Source organism: Protomyctophum parallelum, assembly GCF_964188405.1.
Source record: "Protomyctophum parallelum genome assembly, chromosome: 1".
NCBI classification, from domain to species: Eukaryota; Metazoa; Chordata; class Actinopteri; order Myctophiformes; family Myctophidae; genus Protomyctophum; species Protomyctophum parallelum.
The window spans coordinates 26,433,563-26,460,767 of NC_139697.1; the positions used below are offsets into that span (position 1 = coordinate 26,433,563).

A 27,205-nucleotide genomic window follows, 5' to 3' on the forward strand; every position below is an offset into this window, starting at 1 on the left:
GACTTGGCTTTTATATCGGTGACGTTTTTGACGTCACTCTGACCTATTTTTGGTTGGCGTCAAGATGGCGTCTTTAGTCACGCGCTGACTTTCAGCGGCCTCGTCAAGAGCATAATGGCGGACGCCTGCCTCTTCGATTTATAATCACGAACTGTTGCTAAATTACACATTCAAAGTCACATATCTCTTTAGAATTAGTGAGATTATTATGATGTCTTTCGAATTTGGTCACCTTTTCTGTGTTGTAGAGAAGGTATCATGTATAATTTTTAGTTTCTGTTATTTATTCAAAATGGCTACCCAGTGATTTGGGCCTGGTCATGGCCTGGTAGCCTGCAGGCCCTGCAGCCATGCATTTATTAATGTAATAGTAGTTATTATTAGGAAACTAGTTAGCATGATTTTTCCCTAGTTTGAATCATTTAGCCAATTGAAATGTTATTGTATGCATAGGCCTATAGCTCGATTCTAAAACATGCTAACATGTTATAAAACATTCTAAACAAACACAACATATAGTAGGCCTACACAGAAATTCAACTTGTAGGCCTATAAAGAAAAAATGAGAACAAAACATCTTCCCATAACCATACATACCATTTATATGAGTTAGTCAAGACAGAAACCGTATATTCATTAGCCTATTCCTATGGCTATGAATTGAATATGAAGGACCCCAATATAAAGTATCCATAGGCTTTCTTGGGGTTTACAATACATCCTCTTAGCAGACCTTGTATTGAACTGTACTTTCCTGTGATTTTTGTTGAAAACTGTTAATAAAGTAACAATCAATCAATCAATGAATGACGCCTATAGTGTGGAGAATTGATTGATTGATTGAAGCATTTATTAACAGTTTGCAGAATTACAGTAGCCTACATTTCAAGCACAACTCAATACAAAAAACTGTTAACTGTGTGAGTGGACGACCCAATAAAGCATATTACACTTGTTTACAACTTAGGGTCCACCTTGTTCAATTCATCATTTAGAGACATACAAATTTACAAAAAATCATCGTCATAAAGGAGGTAAAAAGGGAAAAGAAAACATATACAGTGAGGGGGAAAGGGGGTGGGTGGGGGATTCAGAATAGCAGATATACAACACATCACGTGACTGAAACTAGCATCTTGGTGACGCAATGTTACGACACCACAGAACGACGAAGTATTTATGTTTCGGGGTTTTCAAGGTTTCACCTTCAACCCCACTCAGTCACGTGACGTCACAGAAAACATGGCGGCGACCATACGAGGCATCGGGAGGATTTTATCTCGAATATCTCCTCTGATTTCATACTCGGTTCAGCATAACGAGGTATCAAGATCATTAATTTTGTTATTTGCACTAGTCTTATGCTTTTGTTTGTGTGGCTGTGTTTATTTTGTGCTAGAGTAGTGAGTGACTTAGAAAAACAAACTCAATGTATGCTATCACTTTATTCAGCAACCCTAATGCGCGTTATTGTACCTAAACTAATGCATTAATGTGTTAAAATATAATTGCTGTATATGATTGAAATATTTATTAACAGTTTGCAGAATTATAGTAAGTACATTTCAAGCACAACTCAATACAAAGACTGGTAACTGTGAGTGGACGACCCAATAAAGCACTACACTTGTTTACAAGAGGGTCCACCTTGTTCCAATTCATCAAAACATTTAGAGACGTACAATATATATATATATATATATATATATATATATATATATATACAGAACAGGAATTCATCATAATAATCGACTTACCGCTAATTGACGTTGTGATGATGTGTAATTATACACAGTAGTAGGCTACGAGGAAGAAAATCAGGCTTTTTTTATGATGTAAATAACTTTTGGTTGATTCAGATTGATTGAATAATTTTAGTATTTTCCTGTCAGTCACGTCTTCAGAAGCTACCTGCCAGGTTATTATGGACTCGGACTTCTGAGCTGCCAAGCCGCTCGCTGTGTACAGCAGCAGCACCGGCGGCCAAGGATGCTGAGGCTGTGGATGTCCGCTACAAAGACAGACCCTGGGACTACCTGGACAGTGAAGGCAAGGAAAAGACTAAACCCACATACATCCGTCCGTGTTCCTTTTATGGAGATCTCCGTTACTGTATGTCAGTCCTTGTCCCCTTCAAGCCCATATGAATATCTCTGTATTTTCCCCCCCTTTTATGGGGATCTCTGTATTTGTCAGTCCTTTTATTGTTCCTCCCATGCCCATATATGGAGATCCCTGATGTCATCAATATATGCCCATATACATGGAGGAGAGCTATCTGTGTCCCCTTATGCCCAATGGAGATCGAGTCCTCAACATAATTTCACTGAACAATATACTGTACATGTATGTCACAGATCAAGTTTCTTAACTCGGGAACCCTTTTGTGTTTTAAGCATTATGTTATACTTTAGCTATTGAAAAATAGCAGATCTACAAGCACGGTGCTGCGCTACGAGCTTGTAGATCTGCTATTTTTGAAAGATGTGGCACAAATCTTTGAACATATATTCTTTCAGAGCGAATGTTTTTAACTCAAATCTTTGCTTCTGGGGGGTCCCTGGAACAACATATTTTCAGATGGGGTCTGCGGCCAATTACATATATTTTTTGGGGGTCCTCGATATGAAAATGTTTGAGAACGACTGACATAGAGAGACATGAGTTTTTCAGAAAACTGTTAGCATTTAGAAGGCATTTGTAGAATCGTCCTCGGGTCTAAATGGGTTTTTAAATCAATTTATCTTGTTGCCTTACTGACCCTGATTCTGTTACACAGAATACATTGAGCGCTATGGAAGCAGTCCAGTGTGGACTGGCTATAGGAGGAACCACAAAGGAGGTATCCCCCCGCAGAAGACACGCAAGAAGTGCATTGTAAGAATACATTATTTTTATTCTACATAATTGAATGTTTTATATTGGCCAAACATGACTGAGTCCATGAATTCTTCTGTCATCTTGTTTGTTTAGAGGGGAGGCAGACTCTGCTCGAATGCATGTCCAATTTGCAGGGATCCAAACATCATCCTCCACCATCAGGTCTGTTAATTAATATACCAATTATTGCAATAACCTTCTATGGACGGTTCAACCTTTCATTTTCTTTTTGGCGTTACTGTTTTTAACCAGTGGCATCCCTATTTTTGGCGAACAAAAGCAAGGGCTCGCAACCACAGCAGGCAGGACATAACATTTCGACCTGTTGGTCTTTCTCAAATCTCAAGTATGAATCTGTATGATACTTGAGAAAGACAATTTGCGGGTCGAAATGTTGTATGTCCTGCCTGCTGTGATTGTGACCTGGAGCATTACAAAGTGATTTGCGAGCCCTTGCTTTTGTTCATGATCTGTTAGTTTTAACAGTTTGGCTCAGCACCAAGATCGGAGGCTGTGCGCCATTTTAGCTTCTGATCCCATTTTCTGGCATCATTATCTGCACAATTTCAAGTTAGTTAAGACTTTTTGAAAACAGTGCAATGAGTCTGTAATTATACACTTATTGCTTTCCTTCCTGTTCAAATATTAGGCCAACAAATCATTTTCCTCATCCCACAGAATGTCAAGCTGTTGGAGCAGTTCATAAATCCACATACTGGGATGGTGTATGACCCCACTCGAACAGGTATGCCAATAATTCTAGCTCAAATAATATGCTACGAGAGCCAGGATTGATGCAGCACAAACAAACATTTGCTACATTTTGTTTCTCTGTAGGCGTTTGTATGCAACAACAGAAGATACTGGATCTGACGCTTAACAAAGCACGAGACCATGGTATGTTGTTAAGTGTAAACATGGACTCCACTAGTTTTTATGTCAGTCAAACTATTTCATGTCAAGGAGCCCCAGACCCAAATCTCAAAATATGTTGAGATTTGAGAAGCAAAGATTTGAGTTAACGTTCGCTCTGAAAGAATATATTGAAAGATATGCACCACATTTTCACGATTTAAAAACTCAGTGTGGCAGGTGCCACGCTAGGAGCTTGTAGATCTGCTATTTTTCAACAGCTAAAGTATAACGTAATACTTAGTTAAAACACCAAAAGGGGTTCCCATACTGAATGGGGTTAACAGTGCTGTATGTTGGTTGCTGCATTATATTTTGTTACCTCAATTGATACCCTGTAATGTTCCTCTTCCAGGCTTTCTGCCCTTTGAGATTCCTAATGTGGAATTCACAGAAGACTACTCCAATAAGCACCATGCTGTGGGGTCCACGCCACCTCCCCCATGCCTCAACTCTGGTGAACCATGGTATAAATGGTATGGCACCATCCAGCCAGAAGAGACCGAACTGGCCAAAGTAAAGAAGATGTACAGGGCTTATCTTAAAAAATAACTGATAAGACAATGGTCTTCATATTGTTGTGCACTGTACCTGAAAGTGATTTTCCAGCCATTTCTCCCACATACTTTACCTGCTCTGCATTATTCCAAAGGAATTTACAATAAACAGCAACATTATGATGAAAAAAAAATCTTTATTGTTTTGGCTTTTGCAGGACTTGATCATAGACCATTTATCCAGATAATGGGTAGTCCATGTTAATTCAAGCATTATTTCTACATTATATGGAGAGTCAGTGTTAATGTATGACATTTCCTCTCGGTAGGTTTTATGGTGACTAAAACTAGTTTCCTCATTCAATTCCGTTACAGTGTCATTCCACAGCAGCTTAGCCATAACATGCCCGATAGCATCTATGAAGCACATAGTCCAAGAGAGCACTGGGACGACGCATGGCCTTGCTTTTGTGTGACGGGTTGCATTGGATGTTGATGTGTAGGCCCTCTCTGAGGTCACTCCTTTTCCTTGATCTTGTTGACAAGGGTTTCTCCTAGCGCCTCCAACACCTCCCGCTTGTAGTCATCAAAGTCGCCATCAATCTGATTGACCGCACAGTCCTCGACTACCCACATATTACACTTAGTCTCAGTGATAAGCCTGGCATCGTGACTCACAATGATAACAGCTGTAGAAGAGTGGAGACCATAACCAATTACTTATTGTCCAAGCAGTAAATCATTTCAGTATATTACTATCATGTTCATAATGTGTAGCCACATTGTTTATCGTTAAATGACTACATACCTCCTTTGTATTCATTGATGGCTTCTGATAAGGCATCAATCGACTCAATATCCAGGTTGTTAGTGGGTTCATCCTGATAGATTAATTAAGAAAATGATTCAATCAATTACTCATTCAATTTAGTTATTAATCAAGATCTGAAATAGTAAATGCTCATCACAAGTTGACCCCCAGTCAAGAGGGTTTAAGTGGTAAACATTAGACATTTACATTACTAAACCTGTTATTTCATTACTAAAATCTAATGTAATTAACTTAGTCGATTAAAGCTGCTATAAGTCAAAATCTTTATTTGTTTTGGTAGCCAGCAAGCGCTCCCTAAAAAAAAGCCCCTAGATGCGTCAGAGACTAAATCTTTTTTGGGAGCGTTCTATATTATGTCTGAATAAATAAAATAAAAAGGGTCATTCAAATTTACATTATCGCTTATAGCAGCTTTAATCAAATATTCATTAATAATTCCACGTATAAGCTGCACGTACCAAGATCAGTACATCAGGTTGGCGGCAAGCCAGCTCAGCAAATACTACACGCGCCTTCTGTCCTCCTGTTGAAGAAATTGGAGGTTACCAAGATCACCAAACACTAATTCAAAAGTGTGAATTGATTCCATAATCATCTTTTGTTCTTACCTGAGAGTTTGGATATCTGAATGGTGTGCGCGTGGCTCTCCAGGCCAAAGCGACCCAGGCACTTCCTGCTGTCCTGATATTGAAGGTTGAAGTTCCTCTGAAGATACTCCGTGGCTGCTTCGTCCATGTTCAACTGGTCTGCATACTGCTGGTTGAAGAAACCCACTTTCTACAAGGGGAGGAGGGGGGCACATGGACATTGATTGATTGATGAATTTATTAACAGATTGGAGAATTACAGTACATTTCAAGCACAAGTCAATACAAAAATGTTAACTGTGGACGACACCAAGTATTACACTTGTTTATAATGGGGCCCACCATGTGCAATTCATCATTCAATACACGGTGTCAAGTGGGTATTAACCACTAGATTGTCCGCCCTGAAACTGAGAGGTCGGGGGTTCGATCCCAAAGACTGTAAAAATGGGACCCAATGCCTTCCTGCTTGGCACTTAGCATCAAGGGTTGGATTGGGGGGTCAAATCAACTAATCAAATGATTTTCGAGCGTGGCACGACTGCAGCTCACCACTCCTTGGCTGCGGGTCACCGCTCCAAGAGATGGGACAAATGCGAAGAACAAATCAAGCCTGCTCCAAACTGGCACACGTTCTGAACGCCGACCAGGCCCTGAACATTCATAACATTACCTGACCATTCAACCGCTAACATTACCTGGCCATACAACAGAGTGAAAATGTTCAAAGTCAATTATAAGTGTATTTTAGGATTTAAAGTTATCTCAAAAGGTCAGGAAAGGTTTAACTCACCAGCCGATGATTCTTCCTCATTTCACCTTTGCCCTGAAAGATGATTAGTTCAGTTTACTCACAAGAATGTACATCGACTCGAGGCAGAACAAAAACGTGGGGAATTTTCTCAGACTTACTGGGTTTAGTTTTCCAGTGAGCAGCAGTAATAGGGTACTTTTTCCAACGCCATTGGGTCCAACTATGCAAACTGTGGATGGGAATATGAGAATCAAAAGTTAACAGGGGTGAGACAAGGTACATCTGAAATGTTCTTATATGACAAATAACATTTTAAAAACAAGTTTGAGGTTTAACCACTGGTTAAACCGTAGTCTGAAAGTGAAAACCCACCTCTTCAGACTCCTTCTTAGCCCGTAGCACTTGCCCTAGCCTCGACGACCTTACAGGCGTATGCAAAGGCTCAACTTATGTAATTTAAGTATATACGCATAGTTTCATTATATAGATAATCCACTGTTGGGTTCTTAGCTTATGTATGATGATTCATGATGACTATTTTTATGTATATGATGTATTACCATGTTTTTGTTCTTGGTTACTGGAACGCTCTGGATTAAGAGCGTCTGCTAAATGCCTAAATTGTAGGGAATCTTTGCCAATATTCTATTTGAATCCCATCATTCCATTTGACTCTCTAGTGCTGAGAGCGACCTCTCACACAGTACATTGCAACGTTATTTTTTCATGTCCTCGCAATGAACAACATGGATTCAGGTTAGAAATGGGCTAAATTTCGCTTTAATGGCTCAAATTAAAGTGTTACACTTACTCCTGGACTCCATGTCAATTCCAAAGTCCACATTCCTAAAAAGAGGCTTTTGTCCCTCATAGCCAAAGTCAACACCTGAAGTAGGGATAAGCATAGCAGAGTTGATGTATATGAATGTATGCAAGCAATCACACATACACACACAGTCTTACAAAAGGTCCTGATGAATATTTGATTGACAGACAGACACAGGAGCAGGCACGTGCAGAGTGTTAGAGAGGCAGGGGCTGAAATCCCATAAGAGGGCACCTTTGGCCCAAAACAGCAGATCTACAAGCTCACAAAACATTGCGCTGCGACGCGTTGAGAGCTTGTAGATAAGCTATTTTCGGGGCGCAACCCCGCACTCTTTATCTACTGGAGATGCGGTGTTTTCGAACAGTGTTCTAAACAAATTGGTTCAATGCAAAATGTTGCGTTCAAGTTCAGGGGCTGAAGAAGCCCCCTTTGATGTCTATGTGTGCACGTCCCTGCAAAGGAAGAAAACCTGATTTCAGAAAGCGCTTACAATGTAGTCCCAAGATGGGGGGAGAGAGCGGCGGGGGGTCAGGGAAGGTGAACTTGACGGTGTATTCTTTGGGTCTCTTCAGGAGCTCCTGACTATCCTGGCTCTCTTCCTCCATAGCTCCTTTCTTTTTGCCCTTTGCTTGTTTTCTGGTCAGCGCGTCCTTCGTCTGCTTCTCCTAATGGCAAAATAACAACAAAACAAAATGTTTTCTGGTCAGTGTGTCCTTCGTCTGCTTCTAAAAAAACAACAAAATAAAATGGCGTTGAGTGTTGCAAAAATGTCAGCAAGACCAAGAGACTGTATGAGACAAGTTTCAATCGAACAATAACAGTGAACGTTTCAGACCACCTTATAGCAAAAGAGTATTTACACTAGAAGCACCAAAAACTATGATTATTTTTTTATACCGTTTTGCTGCTGTTAATCTTGGCCTCTGATTTTCTTCAATTCAACCATTTTCTTAGTTAGTTGGATTGTTCAGTGAAAGGGAACATACACATAAAACTTTTATTAAATATATCATGGCGTAAGTAAACGATAGAAATAAAAGTAATTTCTTGGGTGAACTATTCCTTTCAGGACCTGACCTGACAATGGACATTTCCCACATTTCAATTATTATTTAAGAGAGAACCAACATGGCTCCATGACAAGACAATTCACTTCCCACATTCACCTGGAAAGGTACACAGACACGTGTTAGTACTGTCCATGTTCTTTGTACTATTGTTGTGGGACAGTATGAAATGCATATGATGCATGGCAGTGGCTGGATGGTAACTGCAAGGTTGCCTGTTCGAACCCGGGCTCCCCCAGAGTTAGTGTCGAAGTGTCCTTGATCAGCAAGACAATGAACTTGCATGTTTTCCGCCGCCATCGGTGTATGAATGTGTGTGTGAATGGGTGAAGGTTTTGCACAATCTATGTAAAGCGTCTTGGATAAAGGCGCTATATAAATGCACTATTTTAAATGTGAAACCTGACCACATGACATCAGTACTTTACCTACTTTTTTAATGGCTAGAACATTCCATTCATATGATAATGCCAGATTCATCTTTAACCCGGTATCTATAGTTTATTGAGACACTACACTGCACTCATTAACAATTACACTCAGGCTCAGTGCTTTGAAAGAGAAACCCTGCGAAACAGAAGGGAGTGGTGTGGTGGAAATTAACATGAATGGACCTAGATGCATATCAATGGGTATCCTGTTAACACTTACTGTGGCGTCCCTAAATAGACATGTTAATCTAATCTACATGTTCACAAGTTACAAGTTTACCTATGGGAGAAAATTAGCTGGGCTTTGCCCAGCAAAATTGCAAAATTGCTGGGCAAAGCCAGGAGGGCAGCGGCGTCAACTTCGGGAGTGACAAAATAATAAGCCAAACAACACCCACTGAGATGAAGGCCCTCCCCCTGGCCATTTTGTCACACACCTTTACGGGGGATGCTTGGACCACTGGGGTGGTGGGCGAACAGGTATTCATTTAAATGCTAATAAGGTGGCTTTTGTTCTGCTGCCAGGTAGAGAGTATAAATGTTGCATTGCAGTAGGCTGCAGTAGGCTACAGGCTTTATTTCCATTTGACTACTTTGATGATGCCACCTCCAGCCAAGAAGAGATTTGTCCAGTCCATGCTACAATTCGGCGCCGCCGCCAAGACCCAGCTCCCAGTGCCCACCGCCGCCACACCGACTCTGGCGCCCGGCGACAAGATCCCGGTGCCCACCGCCGCCAACGTAGCTGCCGAGGCGGACGCCGCCACCAAGACCCGGCTCCCAGTGCCCGCCACACCGACTCCGGTGCCCGCCGACAAGATCCTGGTGCCCGCCGCCGACAACGTAGCTGCAGACAGTGCCGAGGCGGACGCCGCCGCCAAGACCCGGCTCCCAGTGCCCGCCGCCACCACACAGACTCCGGTGCCCGCTGTCAAGGCCCCGGAGCCTTTAATAGCTATTAATTCTAAACTTGTAAAGTGTAAGCGACCGCGACAATTACGCTATTATTGCTGAAACAATTTCATTCTTTACTGTTTATCATTGATCATGCTGAAATGTTGAAACAAGATGCTGAAACAATGTAATGTGTTCGTTGTGAACTGAAAGCGCACTGTGTTCATTAGCAAACTGTAAATAAAGTACAAAACGAAAAAAACTAAAACTAAAAAAGTTTTTCCCCCCGCTGCGGCAGGGGGGGGGGGGGGGGGATTGTGGAGGGCAGCGATCCAGGAATCCCGAGTTGGTGTTGGCTATGGCTAGACCTCACTCTCGCAGCAACTAACTAACAAGTAAGACACGCGAACGCAGCTCGTAAATTGCAATAACAATTAGAATAAATTACGTACTTTAAGGTTTTTTTTAAGTTATCTTAAGTTAAGTTGTGTGTGTGTGTGTGTGTGTGTGTGTGTGTGTGTGTGTGTGTGTGTGTGTGTGTTTTGTGTGTGATACAGCTGCGCCATCTGGTGACGGGCGGGTGGTGTTACAGCGTGACACACAGACAGACATGTTCTGCTAGGTCTCATAGTTAGTGCTCAGTGCATTCACAATCACTGCGTTCACAACAAGTTGACATATTGCGATGTGGTGCATTTATCATTAAAATGATTTAGTCTGCTTGTATTATTCTAATTAGCAGCATATAAAAAAATATGTTAAAGCAATGTTTTACATAGAGTGACTGGGGAAATAGGAGGATCACATGAGAATAGTCTAGCAAACAAAACTAATCAGTGGACATGATGCATTTCATTAAACACCCCTGGCCTCTATTGAAACAGACCGGTGATTTGAGCATTTACAATTTAGACATTTAGCAGACGCTTTTAATCCAGCACGATTTACAGTATCAAACCAAGTAGTCTTATGCACACCTGATAGGCTCTGAGACGAGTGCGTAGGACCGTAGACAGGGCTCAATGTAGGGATGCACCGAAAGGGAAATTCTTGGCCGAAACCGAACACCAAATATAGGAAACAATTGGTCGAAAACCGAATAGCCGAATATGATTAATATTATATATCTTTTTTCCTACCGTTGCCGTCATGGCTGTACATTAAAGCTACCTGATTTATGGCAAAATAAATGGTTATGGCTAAACTTAATTAAATAATAATTACTATTATGAGTCCAGAAAATTAGATTCAGCTCTTTTGAATGTATTAATTGCATACACTATTCGGTGATATATTTTCTGCCTATTTGGGCAGAAACCGAATAGGCTGAAAATGCATTTTTAGCCATTTTCTGCCGAATATTTTCTGCAGCCGAATATTCGGTGCATCACTAGCTCAATGTATTCAGAAAAATGCACATAAAGTGCACAAAGTGATGCCTGAAGAAGGTCTTTGACCGAAACGTTGCCTAATAAAAGTGTTCATATTGCAAGTGCAGACAGTGTGCGGGTGTTTGTGCACTGAATACTTTTGGTGATAAGAAATTAGCATTCACCACATTCAAACACTGCAGAGTGACAACGCTCAGCTAATGACAAGACAAATGATTTCCCTAATTAATGAGTCTATTTCAAGAGTGGTTGTGTGAGGAGATCCGTCGTTACCTGCATTGTTCTGAACTAGTTAAAAGCCTATAGAGCCAACTCAATCTTCTTAAAATCTTGGAAAGAAATGGCCATGATGTGCAAGCAGTTCCATTTAGAAATTTCCTGGATACCAGATACAAACCAAATGCTTGTTTGTTTGCCTCAGGTAGCTAGTTATAATGTCCAGTCCAACTGGTTAATTCATGATAGCCAATGCGGTTAGATTATGCTAGCTACAATAAAATATGAGACGACCAACAGCCGACTGGGTGTGTCCATGGGATATGGCTAATCTCTTAGTAACATAGAAAGCTCTACTCACAGCCTGTTTGGTCGACTTGCCACCAGCCTTCAGGTCCTTCAGCTTCTTCTCCTGCTTGTCGAACTGCTTCTGAAGCTCCTTCTGTTTCTGCACATACATCTTCTTAAATGTCACTTTTGGAAAGGAAAGAAATTAATTTAGTCTAGCCCTGTCAGAAGACCAGAGATCTCCGCCTACTCTTGTCTGGTCACATCTAAGGGGTGATGGTATCGTATTCTTTAGACGAGGACACAGCGACAGGTTTTGTACGTGGAGCTGTAAATGTGTTACGTACGGTAGTTGCCCCTGTAATAGAACAGTTTCTGGTAGTCCAAGTGCATGATGTCTGTACAAACTTCGTCCAGGAAACTCTGGTCGTGGGAAACGATGAGGAGCGTCTTCTTCCAGCCTTGAAGGTAGCTTTAAATAGAGCAGAGGATAATAAAAAAAAAGAAACAATAAGCACCTTTCAAAAACAATGTTTATAATGTGCTTGACAATGTCAAGGGATAACCAACAACAATTAAATGAAATGCATAAAATAGACAGTATAAGATGATAATAGAACCAAAGCATATACATACATGGACATGACAAATGAGCAACATGATAAATCTAAGGAAAGGCTTTAGTGTACAAATATGTTTTCAAAAGTGATTTGAAAGTAGACACTGAATTAGCTAGCCTTAAAGCCAAAGGTAGGTCATTCCAGAGTCTGGGTGCCCGGGCCAGTTGCCCATAGTGAAAGGCAGGTCATTGAAGCATTTATATGCAATAATCTAGGAGGCCGTTAATTGTTCGATAGCCACAACCAATCAATTTAGATTAGAAGACACTGGCGTTGTCATGTAGCTCTAAAATTCTAAATGAAAAAGGGTCACGGTACTTGTTAAGCCAGATGACGGCATTCAGGTCCAGGTGGTTGGTGGGCTCATCCAGCATCAGGAGTGTGGGCTCCATGAACAGAGCTCTGGGAAGGGAAACAGGTGTGGAAGAACGGTGTTATGTAAGCCTACAACACAAGTTAAACAATTTAGACCTAGATCTACAAATGTCAATCATGACAGTTTTCTGAAAAACCTATGTTTTTATGTCAGTGGTTCTCAAACTATTTCATGTCAAAGACCCCCAGAAATATATGCAATTGGCCGCTGACGCCCATCTAAAAATATGTTGTTCCAACCAGGGAGATCCAACTAGCAGATCTACAAGCTCGTAGCACGGCACTTGGTTCCGCGCTATGAGCTTGTAGATCTGCTATTTTTCGATAGCTAAAGTACAACATAATGCTTAAAACACCAAAAGGGGTTCCCGCCCAGAATGGGTTAAACAATTTCAACCTGGGGGTCGCTAAAGGCAAGATTTAACATTAAAAAAACGTTCTAAAATGTTGTACCTGGCGAGGGATACCCTCATTCTCCAACCTCCTGAGAACTTCTTGGTGGGTCTGTTCTGCATCTCAGGAGTGAAAGAGAGACCGGCCAAGATTCGACGTGCTTTAGCCTCTGCGGCTGCAGCTCCAATGGCCCTAAGCTCCTCATAGACCTGGTAAAGACAAGAAAACAGAGTGAGCCTTGTCCAGTTTCAAAGAGAACCCATTATAATATACAAGTGACAATTGTTCTCTTATGTCATAATTAAACACCCCCCATGACATTCTATTCCAGTTAATAGACAAACCTCATTGAGGTTTCCTCTGACCCGAAAAACAATTTACCACCAGGTGTAAATCAAGTGCGTAAATGAGTGTGTATATTCCGTACGCTCAATCTCACCATTCATCAAAGGTGGTGTACCTGCCTTCATCCGTGCGCATCACGGCTGCAGCTAATTTCTCTAATGTCTCTTCCAAGCGTTTCGCCCGGTGTCGCCTCGCGTAAAAAGAACATACTCGCCCATTTCACGCCATATAAGGCAACAGGAAATATATTATCTCAGGTGAGAAATGTCACAACCTGCAAAATGCACAGATCTCCAAGCTTACAACGGTGTACGCGGTGCACCGTGATGCACCGCATTAACTTGTAGATCAGCTTATTTTTACAGGGAAGTCTGTCGCAATGTCAGCTGACTGAACGTTATAAAGTATAGGCTAATCTCACTTATAAAGTATAGGCTAATCTCACTTATAATGCCACTCTAGCTAATTTATTTAAGTTCAACCTCAGAACCAAGGCTATACTTGGCAATTAAGAGCTGCAATGACGGTCTGTCTCCGTCGGACCTTCATGTTTGTGAACCAGAGTAGAAATTATGCATAGGCCTACAAGCGCAAGCTGTGCAATAAAAATAATTCGGCTATATGTATAAGCTATAATTATTTGTGCTGACCAATGTTGGGGGACATAGCCTATTAGCCTACATATTTTATTTGAGGTTTGGAACAATTAGGTAATTGATTCAGCATGAATACTAAAATATACTAAATGCATTTAGGCTTTCATCACCGACCCTGAAAGTCAGCTTGTCACTTGACTTGGAAATGGTCGTAGAATATGCCCAAAGTCAAGCCCAAAGGAAAATTATGAATTCCACACGTTAACGTAGAAATCGGTCGGTACGCTAAAAATGTGAGCGTAAATTGCTTGCTGAATCTGGCCCAATGTCTCTCACCTTATCTAGTCTCTCTGCCACACTGTCCTCTCCTTTCTCCAGCAGGGCCTGTAGTGACTTCTCTTCTTCCAGGAGCTTCAGGCGACGGGTGTCTGCTTTCAGCACCGCCTGGACGGCAGGAGTGTCGTCGGCCAGCACCTCTGACAGGAGGAGAGACACAGGGAGACAGTGAGCAGAGGATGAGAGGGAGAGAGGGAGAGAGAGAGAGAGACACACACAGGGGTGGCAGTGAACAGAGGATGGAGAGGAGAGAGATCCAGGGGGAGAGACACAGGGGTGACAGTGAGCAGAGGATAGAGAGAGAGACGCAGGGGGACAGTGAGCAGAGGATGGAGAGAGAGAGAGACGCAGGGGGACAGTGAGCAGAGGATGGAGAGAGAGAGAGAGAGAGATCCAGGGGGAGAGACACAGGGTGACAGTGAGCAGAGGATGGAGAGAGAGAGAGAGAGAGAGAGAGAGAGAGAGAGAGAGAGAGAGAGAGAGAGAGAGAGAGAGATCCAGGGAGAGAGACACAGGGGGACAGTGAGCAGAGGATAGAGAAGAGAGAGAGAGACACAGGGGGAGAGACACAGGGGGACAGTGAGCAGAGGAGAGAGAGAGAGACAAAGGGGGACAGTGAGCAGAGGATGGAGAGAGAGAGAGAGAGAGATCCAGGGGGAGAGACACAGGGTGACAGTGAGCAGAGGATGGAGAGAGAGAGATCCAGGGAGAGAGACACAGGGGGACAGTGAGCAGAGGATAGAGAAGAGAGAGAAAGACGCAGGGGGAGAGACACAGGGGGACAGTGAGCAGAGGAGAGAGAGAGAGAGAGAGAGAGAGAGAGAGAGAGAGAGATCCAGGAATTAATTCCAGTAGAGTTCATTCTTACCTTGTTCACAGAGCAGCACATCAATGTTGGGGGGAATACTTAGTGCTCTGTTGGCAATGTGTTTCAGTAATGTGGTCTTTCCTTTGCTGATAGAAGAGACAGGAGAGTAACAGTTTGTTACTGATAATTATGCACATTCATATTAAGTTGTGTTTTATGTAGCGTACTCTGTACATTTGTGTTAAGGAGCCGCTTGAAAATGAGATGGTTCATCTCAAGGAGTTTGTCCTAATAAGGGTATTCTAATCTAGGCCGTGTCTTGAATGAGAGAATTTACCCATTTGGTCCAACCAAGCCATATCGTCTGCCCGCCACAATCAGAAGGTCAGCGTTGACAAAAAGTTGCTTTCCGTGAGCAGATATGCTGAACTTCTCCAGCTGGTGGGTTAGAGATTTGAGGACACATTAGCAGAAATAACATGCATTTTAAAACAGTTTAATATTTAATATCATATTGTCTATGTCCCTCAAAGTTATTTCTAATGGTTTGAGCCTCAATCACCACTCTGATATAACCAGGCCTTGTCATTTCTTTCTGGACTTTGAAAGCAGTTTTAGCTGCAATACCACAATGTCCTGAGGTGGTGGGGGTGCTGATATGCAGATTATTTAATATTTGAGTCATTATAATACTGATGCTAGATAAAACATTGGTTATTTGTGGGGATAGAAAACACATATGGGAGCCCCAAAAACACAAAGAAATTGAAAAAGTAAAGATTTATGTTATAGTTTCTTTAAAGGGGAACTTTTGCCAATTCTTTATATAAATCCTATTGTGCTGATCCTGTGAAAAATCTATCATTTAGCATGGTATGGTACACATCAAGAGTGGCTACATCTAGCTACTTCAGCCACATCCGGGATAACATCCGGTCCGCCACTAAATGTGCTCCGCTGCTATAAATTGCTGGGCGCTATGATTTAATGGATTAAATAACCCTGGGTGTTCAGGGAGTTAATGGATTTGTCTTTTTCTTGTTTTTTTAATGTTTTGGTGGGGTAGGTAGGGTCATTTGATGCAGAAACAGTTAAGTCATTTGTATTGTGATGACAGGCAGCTCACCTTGATATCAGAGGCATTCTCCAGCATGGCTTGTCTGGAGGACAACTCAGCCTGGGACACAGAGAAGTCTCCTTCTATTGCATTCTGGGCACGCACGCTGGCAACCTGCTTCTCATACTCCATCTGGAATTATGCATATTACGGTCAGACCCAGAGCAAGCAGACTGAAATAATAAGCTAGGCAGTGTTCCATCAGACAGACTTTAAGTGCACTGCCTGGAGTCGTTTGTAAGTAAGTACCGGTAAGTAAGTACATTTTATTTATAGCGCACTTTTCGAAACAAGGTTACAAAGTGCTGAACAGTGACACAATATAAAACAATCAGGTTAAACAAACATAGTAAAATAATGCAAGACATATATATATACATATATATACTAGGGCTGTCAAATGATTAAAAAATTTAATCAGATTAATCACAGCTTCAAAATTAATTTAATCATGATTAATCACCATTCGAACTATGTCCAAAATATGCCATGTTTTCCTGTTTATTGTTGTGGAAATGGAAATATAAATGACAGAAAGCGGATATACATTTGTTTTTTAATGATTTTTGTTTTCTAATGCATTTAGTATAGACATGATGTGATGTGAGCATTTGTAGGCCTAGCCTACACTTTGAGTTAAATCAACACTGGCTTTTGGCCATGTAGACTGCGGTCCCCCAGGAGGAAGTCACTAATGTTGCTCTGGAGAGGGAAGTGTGGAACACTCTGGTGGAGCTGTTGCCCCTGCGACCCGACTAGGGATAAGCGGTTGAAGATGGATGGATGGATGAATGGAGACTGGAGTCCCAGTCCAGAGATGAAAATCATAATAAAATGGCCTAGGCTACTTTCTATCAATTTAATTTGGGGGTCCTTGAAATTAAAATAGCTGAGAAGCAATGGGTTAAACTGTAGTAGACTATAGTTAATTGAAATTCACAAAATACAATAATGGCACATAAGTATTTTTGGAAACAGGGCTTGGTTTAGAAAAGCCTATATTTTGCGCTAAAGTAATTATTGAATAACATATAAATGTAGGTTTTAAGGCTAGAATGGCATTGTAGTGGACTGTAGTGAGAGGCGAGATTGTCTCTCCTTCATTGCGGGACTGCAGGACTAGTCTGGAGATAGTTAGTCGTGAATCAGCTTCAGTCAGTGTTTTGGTTCGTACCTGGAGTTGCGCATTATCTCCGCGGTGCACAGCAGCACAGGAGAACTGTCTTTAATATATCCATGGTCGTTTTCAGTTGCTTTCCATGTGCGACACAAAAGTACCATGTGTTTGTTTTGGTAATAGCCTACTGCAGGCGCAGCCATGCTGATTCACGTAATCGCGTAGGACAAAACGAAACCAGCCGGACAAACATTAATGGCATTTTCAAAATGTCCACAAGTTGCGACGGACCCGAGTGATTCTTGCAGCGTGCTGATAGCTAACACTAGTAGTGTGTGTGTGTGTGTGTGTGTGTGTGTGTGTGTGTGTGTGTGTGTGTGTGTGCAGTGTAGCCTAATGGGGCTTTGCTAGGCAGACAAAGTAACGCAACAGAGTTACAGAATCAAACCACTTTGCCACCAAACTACAATACACAAGCTATCTCTCTGGTGTTGTTCAATCATGACTGTGTGGTCATCATGGTCATCAACCACAGCTCTTCCCAATTACCTTTTTCTTTATCTTCTTTTTCTCCTTCTTGCTAAGGTTTGCCAATGGGTCGTCATCGTCCTTCTTGGCCTGCCCTGCGATAACGTCCTCAGCACACTGATGGGTTGAACGAACCACACACACATTGGAAAATGTGAAGAAAGATTTAAAAACACAAGACCCCAATAAATGCAGAGATCAGCACAAAGCTTCATAGGAGAAAAACGTACCATCATGGTGTCATTATCCCCATCACTCTCCTCTTCTTCTTCCTCCTCCTCGTCTTCGCTGCGTGGTGTGGGAACCGGCTTTCCCTTCTTCTTGGGAAAGGTATGACATTAAAAACATAACCGCCAATTCTCCATTCGCAACATTTGCAGAAAACAGCAGATCTACAAGCTGCGAAGCAGTGTGAGCTACTACTAGAAAGACATTTTGTGTAGAGGGTAAAAAGGAAGGGACCAAGTACAGACGAATCCACAGAGGGGTGCCCTCCTTGGCAGCGGCCATTACTGAGGTGTACCATTAACTGATTAGCTACACCTGGCCGACAGGGCACTGCTCCATGGATAATCCATGGAGGGGGGGGACACCAAGTTATTATGGTGGGTCCCCAAATTATTAAAAGAAAATTATATATATATATATATATATATATATATATATATATATATATATATATATATATATATTCTTAATTTTTTTGCAACTGAATGGCTGGAAAAAGGAAATTAAGAGTTGACATACACATGCATAAACCTTCCTTAAAGGAGAATTCCATGCTAGAAGGCTTTCTTACTTTTATTTGTAGTTCCCCACCAAAGAGGTCCAGGTGTTATTTTGTGCAAAAGTGCATTATTGGCCATTTCCCCTAATATAAGCCCATAATGGGGGTTGGGTTTTTGTGCTAATTCACTTATTTCCATCGAAATAAGTAGTAAAGTGTGCCGCTTGGGATACTATTTACATTATGAAGAGAGGATATATACAAAAAAATGATTTTTGAGCGATGGAAATAAGCGAATTAGTAACACCCCAATGCCCCATTCAATTCAATGCAATTCATTGAGGGCTTATGGTAGGGGAAATAACCAATAATGCGCTTTTGCACAAAACACCTGGACCTCTTTGGTGGGGACGCAAAAACTACAAATAAGGTAAGAAAGCCTTCTAGCATGGAATTCTCTTTTAATGATTATACTGCATCTGGTTTCAGTATTCATTTATGATTTTGCAGTCAGTTCATATTGGGGGTGGGGGGGGGGGGGGCAGGGGTCGAGACATGGCCAAAGAATTTCCGGGGGTCACTAGCCAAAAACGTTGCGAACCCCTGGTCTATAGAGACCTGGGGGAACCTGATCAATAAAGTATTATATATATATATATATATATATATATTTATAGAGAGGGTTTAAGTGGCTAAATCTATCACTGAGCGGTACAAAGTGGTCTGTAGCACTGATGCATGCATCTGACTCGTTATTAACTTGCCTTCTGCTGTGTTTGGACCTTGGCTGGTTTGGGTTCCTTTTTGGGTTCCGTCTTCTTGGGTTTCTCCTCGACTTCCTTTTCCTTTTCGTCTTCCTTCTCATCCTCATCGGATGCAAACTGATAATGTAATGTAAAAAAATAAGTTAAGTGTGATTAAACAGTTTGTTTTGCTAAGATGACAAACACCTCAGTCTCAAGACAGACTGCATCCACAGTGGACTAGTGCTGCCTGCAACAGAGTTCTCGTGCCAAGGACTCGATGTGAAAGAACAAAATTCTTGTTTGGACCTTTGGATGGGATGAGTTTGTCCAGTGAAGGTTAGGTAATGTTGTGTATAGACATACCCAATATGTGGCAAAATTTGACTGTGGGGCTGCCATTGGATTTTTTTCATTTCATACGAAAGCAGGGAATCATAGCTTCAAATTGACATATTGGTTGTTCAGTTTGACCCACCAGTTTTGGAGATATGGTTTATAGAGTAATGTCTAGCAGAAAACAGAGAGTTGAGAAAACAGGCTTGAAAGGTTCACTTCTGTGGACTCTAGCATTACACCTAGCGACATGTTTAAGCATTGTATATTTCAGCGCTGACACTTATTTCAGACATGCTCTAGTATGTGAAGAGTCTGCCTGTGCTATTAACAAATTTTGGATAAAATAAAATAAAGTTTCCAGTGAAAAGCTGGAGGTTGCACGATGGCAGGCTCTCAGTCAAATCTGGTCATATTATGAACCCTTTCTAGATCAGCTACAGCATGTCTGTGTTTATGACACACTAGCTCTGTATAAATTATGGTTAAAAATATCAATTGTTTTTCAGCAAGCTCAGGGGTACTCTGATAACTTAACTCTGATCACCGTCCAGATTGAAACTGTATGATTTAAAGACATTTTCTTCGCAACAATTGCTTTTGAGCGTCATCTGATGCTGTATCTATGATCGACAACGAACCACGGCCACTTCTGCAATACTGGCGAGAATATACAGGCATGCCAATCCCATCCAAATAAGGTACATTTGTGAAACAACAGATGTCCCGTGTTAGTAATTATACACGAGAGAAAGTTCAGGAAGCTAATTCCATCCCAAGCGGGGCTGAAGATGAGAAATACAAAAGTGTACATGTCAGTGAAGAACGAAGTTGATGTGAAATGTTGCCTTCCACCTTCAAGTCCCACTACATGGAAACAATGAAGAAAAGAAATGTAAGGTAACACAGGAAATAAAAATTGATTAGTAGAGGTGCTGGGTTCAAAAGTAGCATCAAGAAAAGAGAAGCCAAGGCTCGAAAGTCGAAACGTCGTCAATAAAGTATAACTTTTGGAGCAGATGAGTGTGCGGGTTCTTTTCTCTTTTCTTGACACAGGAAATAAACAAAGATGGAGCGTGATGGATAGTATAGAATAGATACAGAACCTTTTTTTAGAACCCACCTGCACCTTCATAGGCTTAGATTTAGCTTTTTTCTTGCCTTTAGACACCTTCTCAACCTCCTGTATCAAAGACGGACAGACATGTACAGAGATATACCCATCGTTTTTCAGTAAATAACCTCTCAGCCTACAAAGAACAGATGTTTAAAAACATCAATAAAATAACCTTCTGGAGCTGGTTCATTTGTGCATCTTTAGTACAAATTCCAAATATCCATGCTCACTGCTCAGAGCAAAGAACAGAACAGTACAGACCAATAGCCAAAGGACGGTATAGCTAAAAATAAACATTTTTTTTAACTAGATAAAGTACCCTTCGGCACAGGTCTCCACCAGGGCAGGTCAGGTTGTGGCCACCTGGTGGCGCTATAATAGGCCAATGTGAAAAGGGTGCCATTTATTCTTGCCTTGGATGGCAATTGGATGATTTGAGGCAATCCTGCAAACGTTGAAACTAGGGCTGTCAAAGTTAACGCACTATTAACTAGTTAACTCCTTTTGACGGCACTATATTTTTTAACGCGCGATTAACGCACTGTGAAGTTTGACAGAATGGTTGAGAGATGCATGGCAATTTTACACTGAAGAGTTGAATAATTGTTAAACAGCTGCATTACTTAAGTTAATTTAAGTCTACACAATTAGAAATCTTAGAAAACATGTTATTTTGATCAACATGGCCTGTCATCTCTCGTAATGGTACCATTGGCCAACATCAATACAGTTCTTTAGTTTGGGTCTGGAAGGCTAAATGTCATCAAATGGTGGTCCGTGGCTCAAATGCAGAATAAATAATGGACCTTGATATGAAAAATCTTGAAAACCACTGATTTAAGGTATATTTAGAACGGATAAAAATATGCGATTAATTTGCGATTAATCACAGTTCACTATGGACAATCATGCGATTAATCAGATTAAATATTTTAATCGATTGACAGCCCAATGTTAGCCAATTAGGATGGAAAATGATATATCGGACAGATCCTTCTTGAACACATGACTATAGAGATAGTGTGTAAGCCAGGGGTACCCAAACTTTTTCCTGTGAGGGCCACATAACTTTTCCCTTCTCTGATGGGGGCCGGGTCAGTTTGTAACAGAAAAAGTGTGACGATCGCAGGGGTGCCTAAACGTAAACATTTATCCCCAGTGCCTCCCTGAGTGCCTGCCCAGTGCCCCCCCCCCCCCTCCAAGCTTGGCATGGATCGGGCCAACGGTGACAGATTAGCTGATAACGGACGTGTGTTTTGCCTAAATCAACAGGCCGTTGAGGAATATTTGGGGCAGAGGTTCGTCGTTGGCATCCAGAGAGTGTGTGTGTGCAAAGTTTGGCATGGATCGGGCCAACGGTGCCGGAGATTAGCTGATAACGGACGGACGGAAGGATGGACACACACACGGACACACCCACACGGACGGAGTGCAAAACATACTCTCCCCATAGGCCTTCGGCCTGGTGGAGACAATTAGTCAAAGGGAAAAAAAGACATAACAAATAGGCCAACACAAAAGCAAACCAAAGCTCTTTCTACACTTGCACCATTGTTGCAGTCAAACAAAGCAAAGCCTGAAAAATGTCGCCCCCAATGGTGGGGCGGACAATGGCAACAGACAACTAGGTAGAACCAGAGTAATATAGTAAGAGAGTGACACTAGCGTTGACTCCCATTGTAACAATGGAATGCGGAAGTGCTCATTCTATCTCAATGGGATAGTTCCAGTCATGGGAGCAATGTTTGGAACTATAGCCCATAGGCACCCGCTTTGCGGCGAGATCAAAGCGTGTCGCTACTCTCCTACTCTACACTCTGGGTAGAACATGCTTCAATAAACATTTCTACTGTACAACTACACACAAAAGAAAAATCACAGTACCATTTGTGGTGGTCGATCTTCATCAAAAGAACCTTCATCGTCACTCTGACCGAGAGCCGCGAAGATGTTCCCACCCTGAAAAGATACAAAGATGCTTACCATACAGAACACCAGAGCAAAACTCTTAAAAACCATCACAGGAAAATAATATTCTCAACAAACCTTATTGTTCTTGCCACCTTTACTGGGGACAAATGCTGTGGAGAAAAAAAGGAGAGGCTTTTATATACTTAGTTACTCTGTTACTAGATCCTCTAGTTCCGTGGTTCCAGGGGTCCTTGAGGGAGTTCCAGGGGGTCCCCAGCTAAATGATAGTTTGGAACCAAATGGACCCTTATGGGTCTGTAACTCTGAGAGAGTACAAATGGAACCATATTGACCCTAACGGTACCATTTGTACACTCTCAGAGTTACATTAACATTGATTTTACAATATAAATCGGGGGTCCCAGAGATAGAAATGCCATTAAATGGGGGTCTGTAGAAGATGCATGTCAAACTCGGGGTCCTTGAAACAGGTTGAGAATCATTGCTAGAGCCGTAAAAATCTTCTCTTATGGGGGTCCCTGGCGTATCTTTTCAAATGGGGCTCCGCGGGCTAATGAGTGTCAATTTGGGGGTCCTTGAAATTAAAAGGTTTGGGAACCAATGCACTAGGTTAAATGGCCTGAAAGCCAGCCTCCAGTATTTGTTTTACATTTGTCAGCCAATGTTTAATGTTTTCCAGTGCTGACCTGTAAAGCTATACTGTACTGTGTACATAGATTCCAGAGATACCATGGACGAGTTTTGACAAATACAGTAAGTGCATTTTGAGCGAGAAGTTCCAAATGTTAAGCTCCTCTTAAAATGTTATTTGGCTAAAAGTGACGTCCGATTATCACCCACTAACACACCCGCTTTAAAATGACCCTACAAGTGTTTTTGTTCACCACAGTGTTGCTAAAGCTTGACGCGCAAATTTCAAATCACATACGGAGAAGGGAAAAACAGAAGAAATTCCAATGGATGGGGGCTTTAAAAAAATAATGACACTCATCATTAAAGGGCACAAGAGTCTGCAACTGTTTACCAGGCTCCTCGTCATCCTCATCGCTGGCTTGCACCGACAGCTTTTTCAGCTTCTCCATAATGTCTGCATCTTCATCGTCATCTCCCCCACCACCTCTCCCTTTCCGGCGGTCTTTCTTCTTTTTTTGAGGCTGAGAAGAACAAACACATTTTTTTCAATGTGTGCAGGGTGCACTTGGACTAGAATTTGTGTCTTCACAAAAACCTGGAACAGGTTACAATGGGGGAATCCAAGGGCCCCTCCAATGTATCATCATACATCACATTCCATGCTCAGCCAATCAAAATCACAAAAGTCATTCCGGCCAATCACTTTTGGCATCTTCACTCTTCTGCCCTCACTTTTATCTTTCATCATGCACTTTGCTCAGCCAATCAAATCATCGCTATGGGGCGATCATCAGGCCAATCACAAGCCAATTGTCTGTGTTTACACAAACCTGGAAAGCTGGGCATAGGAGGTGCTTGCGCCACTCAGAATAGACAAAAGGGGGATTTGTCTGCTAAAGTATGACAGTGTTATTAATGTCCCGTTATTGGCTGAGGTATGACAGTGTTATTCATGTCCTGTTACAAATGTTTTGTGAAATTACACCCTTAACGACCACACAAGTAATTTTTCAGTAGCCTAATGGTGTAAATGATTAGACAGTCATGTTCAAAATACACCAGCACTCCAACACTATAGCACATTCTTCCAATTACAAGTGAAGGTTACCTGTTTTCCCTGTGTGTCCTTCACAGGTGCCTCCTCCTCCTTTTCAACTTTGACATCTGTGGCAAGCTCCTCAAAAAACTGGATTACATACAATGAACAGGCAAAATGTTAAAATGTATCACATTTAAACCAGTCCATGTATACATTGAGTCGATACTGTTAAGTGAACTTACACTCTTTTTGCCTTTTTTATCTTTCTTTCCTTTCTTCACAGCTTCACAGATGCGGAAGCAGATTGTTCACCAAGGGAAGAAAAAGAATAAAGCATGATATCATAAGCCATATAACGAACGACAATAGTCAATGTCCCAAGATCAGCCTAGCCCTTAGGACCGATTCATACTCCTATTTTACCGCTGTTTCGGCGCTGTAGTGCCGAAATGATTTTGGCTCGTCAGAAATTTTCAGTAGCACCGAAGAGCCGAACCTCAAATGACGTCAAATTGTAGGCTCTACAGCACCGAACCGACTTTTATTCGGCTCTAAAATAGGAGTATGAATCGGCCCTTATACTGTACCATACATGCAGTGAAACTGCGGCCACATGTGGCACTCATCTTCACTCTTTTACTGCCAAGGACGAGTTTAATCCATTCTGGGTGGGATCCCCTTTTGGTGTTTTAAGCATTATGTTCTACTTTAGCTATTGAAAAATAGCAGATCTACAAGCTCTTTTTTAAATTGTGAAAATGTGGCGCAGATTTTTTAATATATATATATTCTTTAAATACGTTTTTAACTCAAATCTTTGCTTCTGGGGAGGTCCCTGGAACAACATATTTTCAGATGGGGGTCGGCGGACAATTTCTGGGGTCCTTGACACAGAGGCGTATCTACAATAAGGCGAGGGCAGACGTCCGCCTGTCCAAATCCATTTCTGACCTGGCCAAAATCCATACAATGAGAAAAAGAAAAAAAAAAGAGGACAAAAACAAGACCTGATTGGCCGTTGTGGTAGAGCGCGACCCTCAATCACCCATTGGAATGTAAATGCATGCCTTTCAGCCTTTGTATCCTACTCGTCTGGCAGGTATATCTCTTTGAAAACCTTTAGCGCTATGATTGTGCGCGGGGAGACGGCAATCAACACATCTTGTCTGCCCAAAACCTAATTCCTGGATACGCCACTGCCTTGACATGAATTAGTTTGAGAACCACTGACATAGAAACATAGGATTTTTCAGAAAACTGTCAGGATTTAGAAGATTTTTTTTTAATCGGCCTCAGGTCTAAATGGGTTAGTCCATAGTCACAGACTGCCAAGGACAAGTTTGGATGAGTTATTAGGTTATTACGAACGCTTCGGATGACTCATGAAATGACGAGTTATTAGGTTATTACTAATATTACTACTATATTATTACCAACGCTTCGGATGACTTATGAAATGACGATAGCCGACTTTGCTTTAGCCGATTTTGCTTCCGGTTAATTTTGGGGTCTTCAAAATAAAGTGCCCAGCTGCATCCAGCGGCAGGGAACATACATAGACTGAAAACAATGCTGTCAGTCAAAGAGTGCAGCCTTGCAGGAATACTGACATATTGTTTTTTTTATTCTCAGCCGTTACAATTCCAAACATGCAAAGATGGCCTGCTTTAATTACTTCAGTCTATATTAGTAGCTTAATTATGACTATAGTATTAACCATGCATTGTCATTTTTTTTACGCCCAATGTATTTGTATTTAAGTTCATTAAGTATATATAGCCTATCTAACTGCATTTGAAATTAAATACCGGTACAATTTTTACTAATAGCAATTCAAAAATAGCAAAAGATTATTCAGGATTCCTTAAAAAATAGCAAAACGTTAAAATAGGGCAGTTTTCTGCCAGACAGTATATATTCAATGTGTGCATTCTGTGGACAGGCTGGTGACGCGAGGTTACATCTGGAGTGAGTGTGGAATCCCTCTCCATCATCAAAGTTGCCCACCCCGGCCCTTATGTTACATTAGCAAACTCACATGCCTATATTTAAATATAAAAACTGGCGCTAATAACTGCCCCAATATAAACATACATGACTCACAGCTAGTCATTTACAAGATACAAACTATTAAACTAATTTCACTGGTGTGTGGTGTGTTCACAAAACTGTGCCAGACAAGTGAATACAATACAATGACATTGCATCACTTCAAAATTAAAGACCCTTTTAACGCGAGACGCTGGTTTTGCAAACAGCCCAACAGGGTCGTTAACAACGCATACATTTGCGTTGTTGTTGGGAGTGCTAACACTGCTTATTTGTCATTGTTATTTGGATAATTCAACCATTTAATTAGCTTGCTAGTTATCATTCCAGCAGATGATGAGGACGAGGCTATATTAGCTAGTTAGCTCTCCTAGCTTTTAACTAGTGCCCGTTATGTAGTTACCTGCTGATGGGGCGGCTTCGTCACCGTCCCGCTCTGCCTCTTCTTTCGCTTTCTTGGGCATTTCTGTCGCTTTGATTTGTGTAACTTTGTCTTAAAATTACTTTAAAATGTTCTGTTTTCTGACAGTGACAGTGAGCTTTAGCAGCCGCCGGCTAATTCACTCTAAGCCACACAGATGACATGCGGCCTTTACTTCCCAGTATGATGATGACGCGGTGCCATCACCCACTTTCATTGGCTCGTGTTACACCGACATTGGTGACTTGTCAAATGATATTCTGACTCTAGAGGTCGCAATTTTGCTAAGGCGTTTAGATTGAGTTATGGTTTCCCCACATAAAATAAAATAGCAGCCTAGCTGTTACATATATTTTTTCAGAATGGACAAAATTATTATAATTTTGCAATACAGA

General features: G+C 41.5%; 2 protein-coding genes across 5 annotated transcripts; one reads left to right on the plus strand and one right to left on the minus strand.

The window, feature by feature from the left end:
• Positions 1-1,204: 1,204 nt before the first annotated feature.
• On the plus strand, positions 1,205-4,377 carry mrps18b (mitochondrial ribosomal protein S18B). Of its 2 annotated transcripts, none has more exons than XM_083786720.1 (7): positions 1,205-1,323; positions 1,893-2,049; positions 2,780-2,877; positions 2,974-3,042; positions 3,559-3,625; positions 3,718-3,777; positions 4,148-4,377. In XM_083786720.1, the coding sequence occupies exons 1-7, from the start codon at positions 1,243-1,245 to the stop codon at positions 4,342-4,344; spliced, it is 729 nt and encodes a 242-aa protein (XP_083642846.1). In that variant the 5' UTR covers positions 1,205-1,242; the 3' UTR covers positions 4,345-4,377. The 2 variants fall into 2 exon arrangements, with proteins under 2 accessions (XP_083642846.1, XP_083642847.1); XM_083786721.1 differs by having other exon boundaries at positions 1,221-1,323; positions 1,905-2,049.
• An 88-nt stretch (positions 4,378-4,465) lies between these two features.
• On the minus strand, positions 4,466-26,997 carry abcf1 (ATP-binding cassette, sub-family F (GCN20), member 1). Of its 3 annotated transcripts, XM_083786693.1 has the most exons (27): positions 26,793-26,997; positions 24,583-24,623; positions 24,410-24,487; positions 24,132-24,191; positions 23,693-23,822; positions 22,783-22,817; positions 22,621-22,695; positions 20,743-20,802; positions 19,305-19,421; positions 18,044-18,130; positions 17,835-17,930; positions 16,178-16,300; positions 15,389-15,489; positions 15,112-15,197; positions 14,244-14,383; positions 13,027-13,175; positions 12,517-12,600; positions 11,926-12,050; positions 11,652-11,764; positions 7,782-7,956; positions 7,274-7,348; positions 6,621-6,691; positions 6,502-6,534; positions 5,730-5,898; positions 5,580-5,644; positions 5,098-5,170; positions 4,466-4,978 (listed from the first exon to the last, which is right to left on the minus strand). In XM_083786693.1, exons 1-27 carry the CDS (start codon positions 26,851-26,853, stop codon positions 4,806-4,808), a joined length of 2,595 nt encoding a protein of 864 aa, XP_083642819.1. In that variant the 5' UTR covers positions 26,854-26,997; the 3' UTR covers positions 4,466-4,805. The 3 variants fall into 3 exon arrangements, with proteins under 3 accessions (XP_083642819.1, XP_083642820.1, XP_083642821.1); XM_083786694.1 differs by lacking the exon at positions 24,132-24,191 and having other exon boundaries at positions 26,793-26,996; XM_083786695.1 differs by lacking the exon at positions 20,743-20,802 and having other exon boundaries at positions 26,793-26,996.
• Positions 26,998-27,205: the final 208 nt, after the last annotated feature.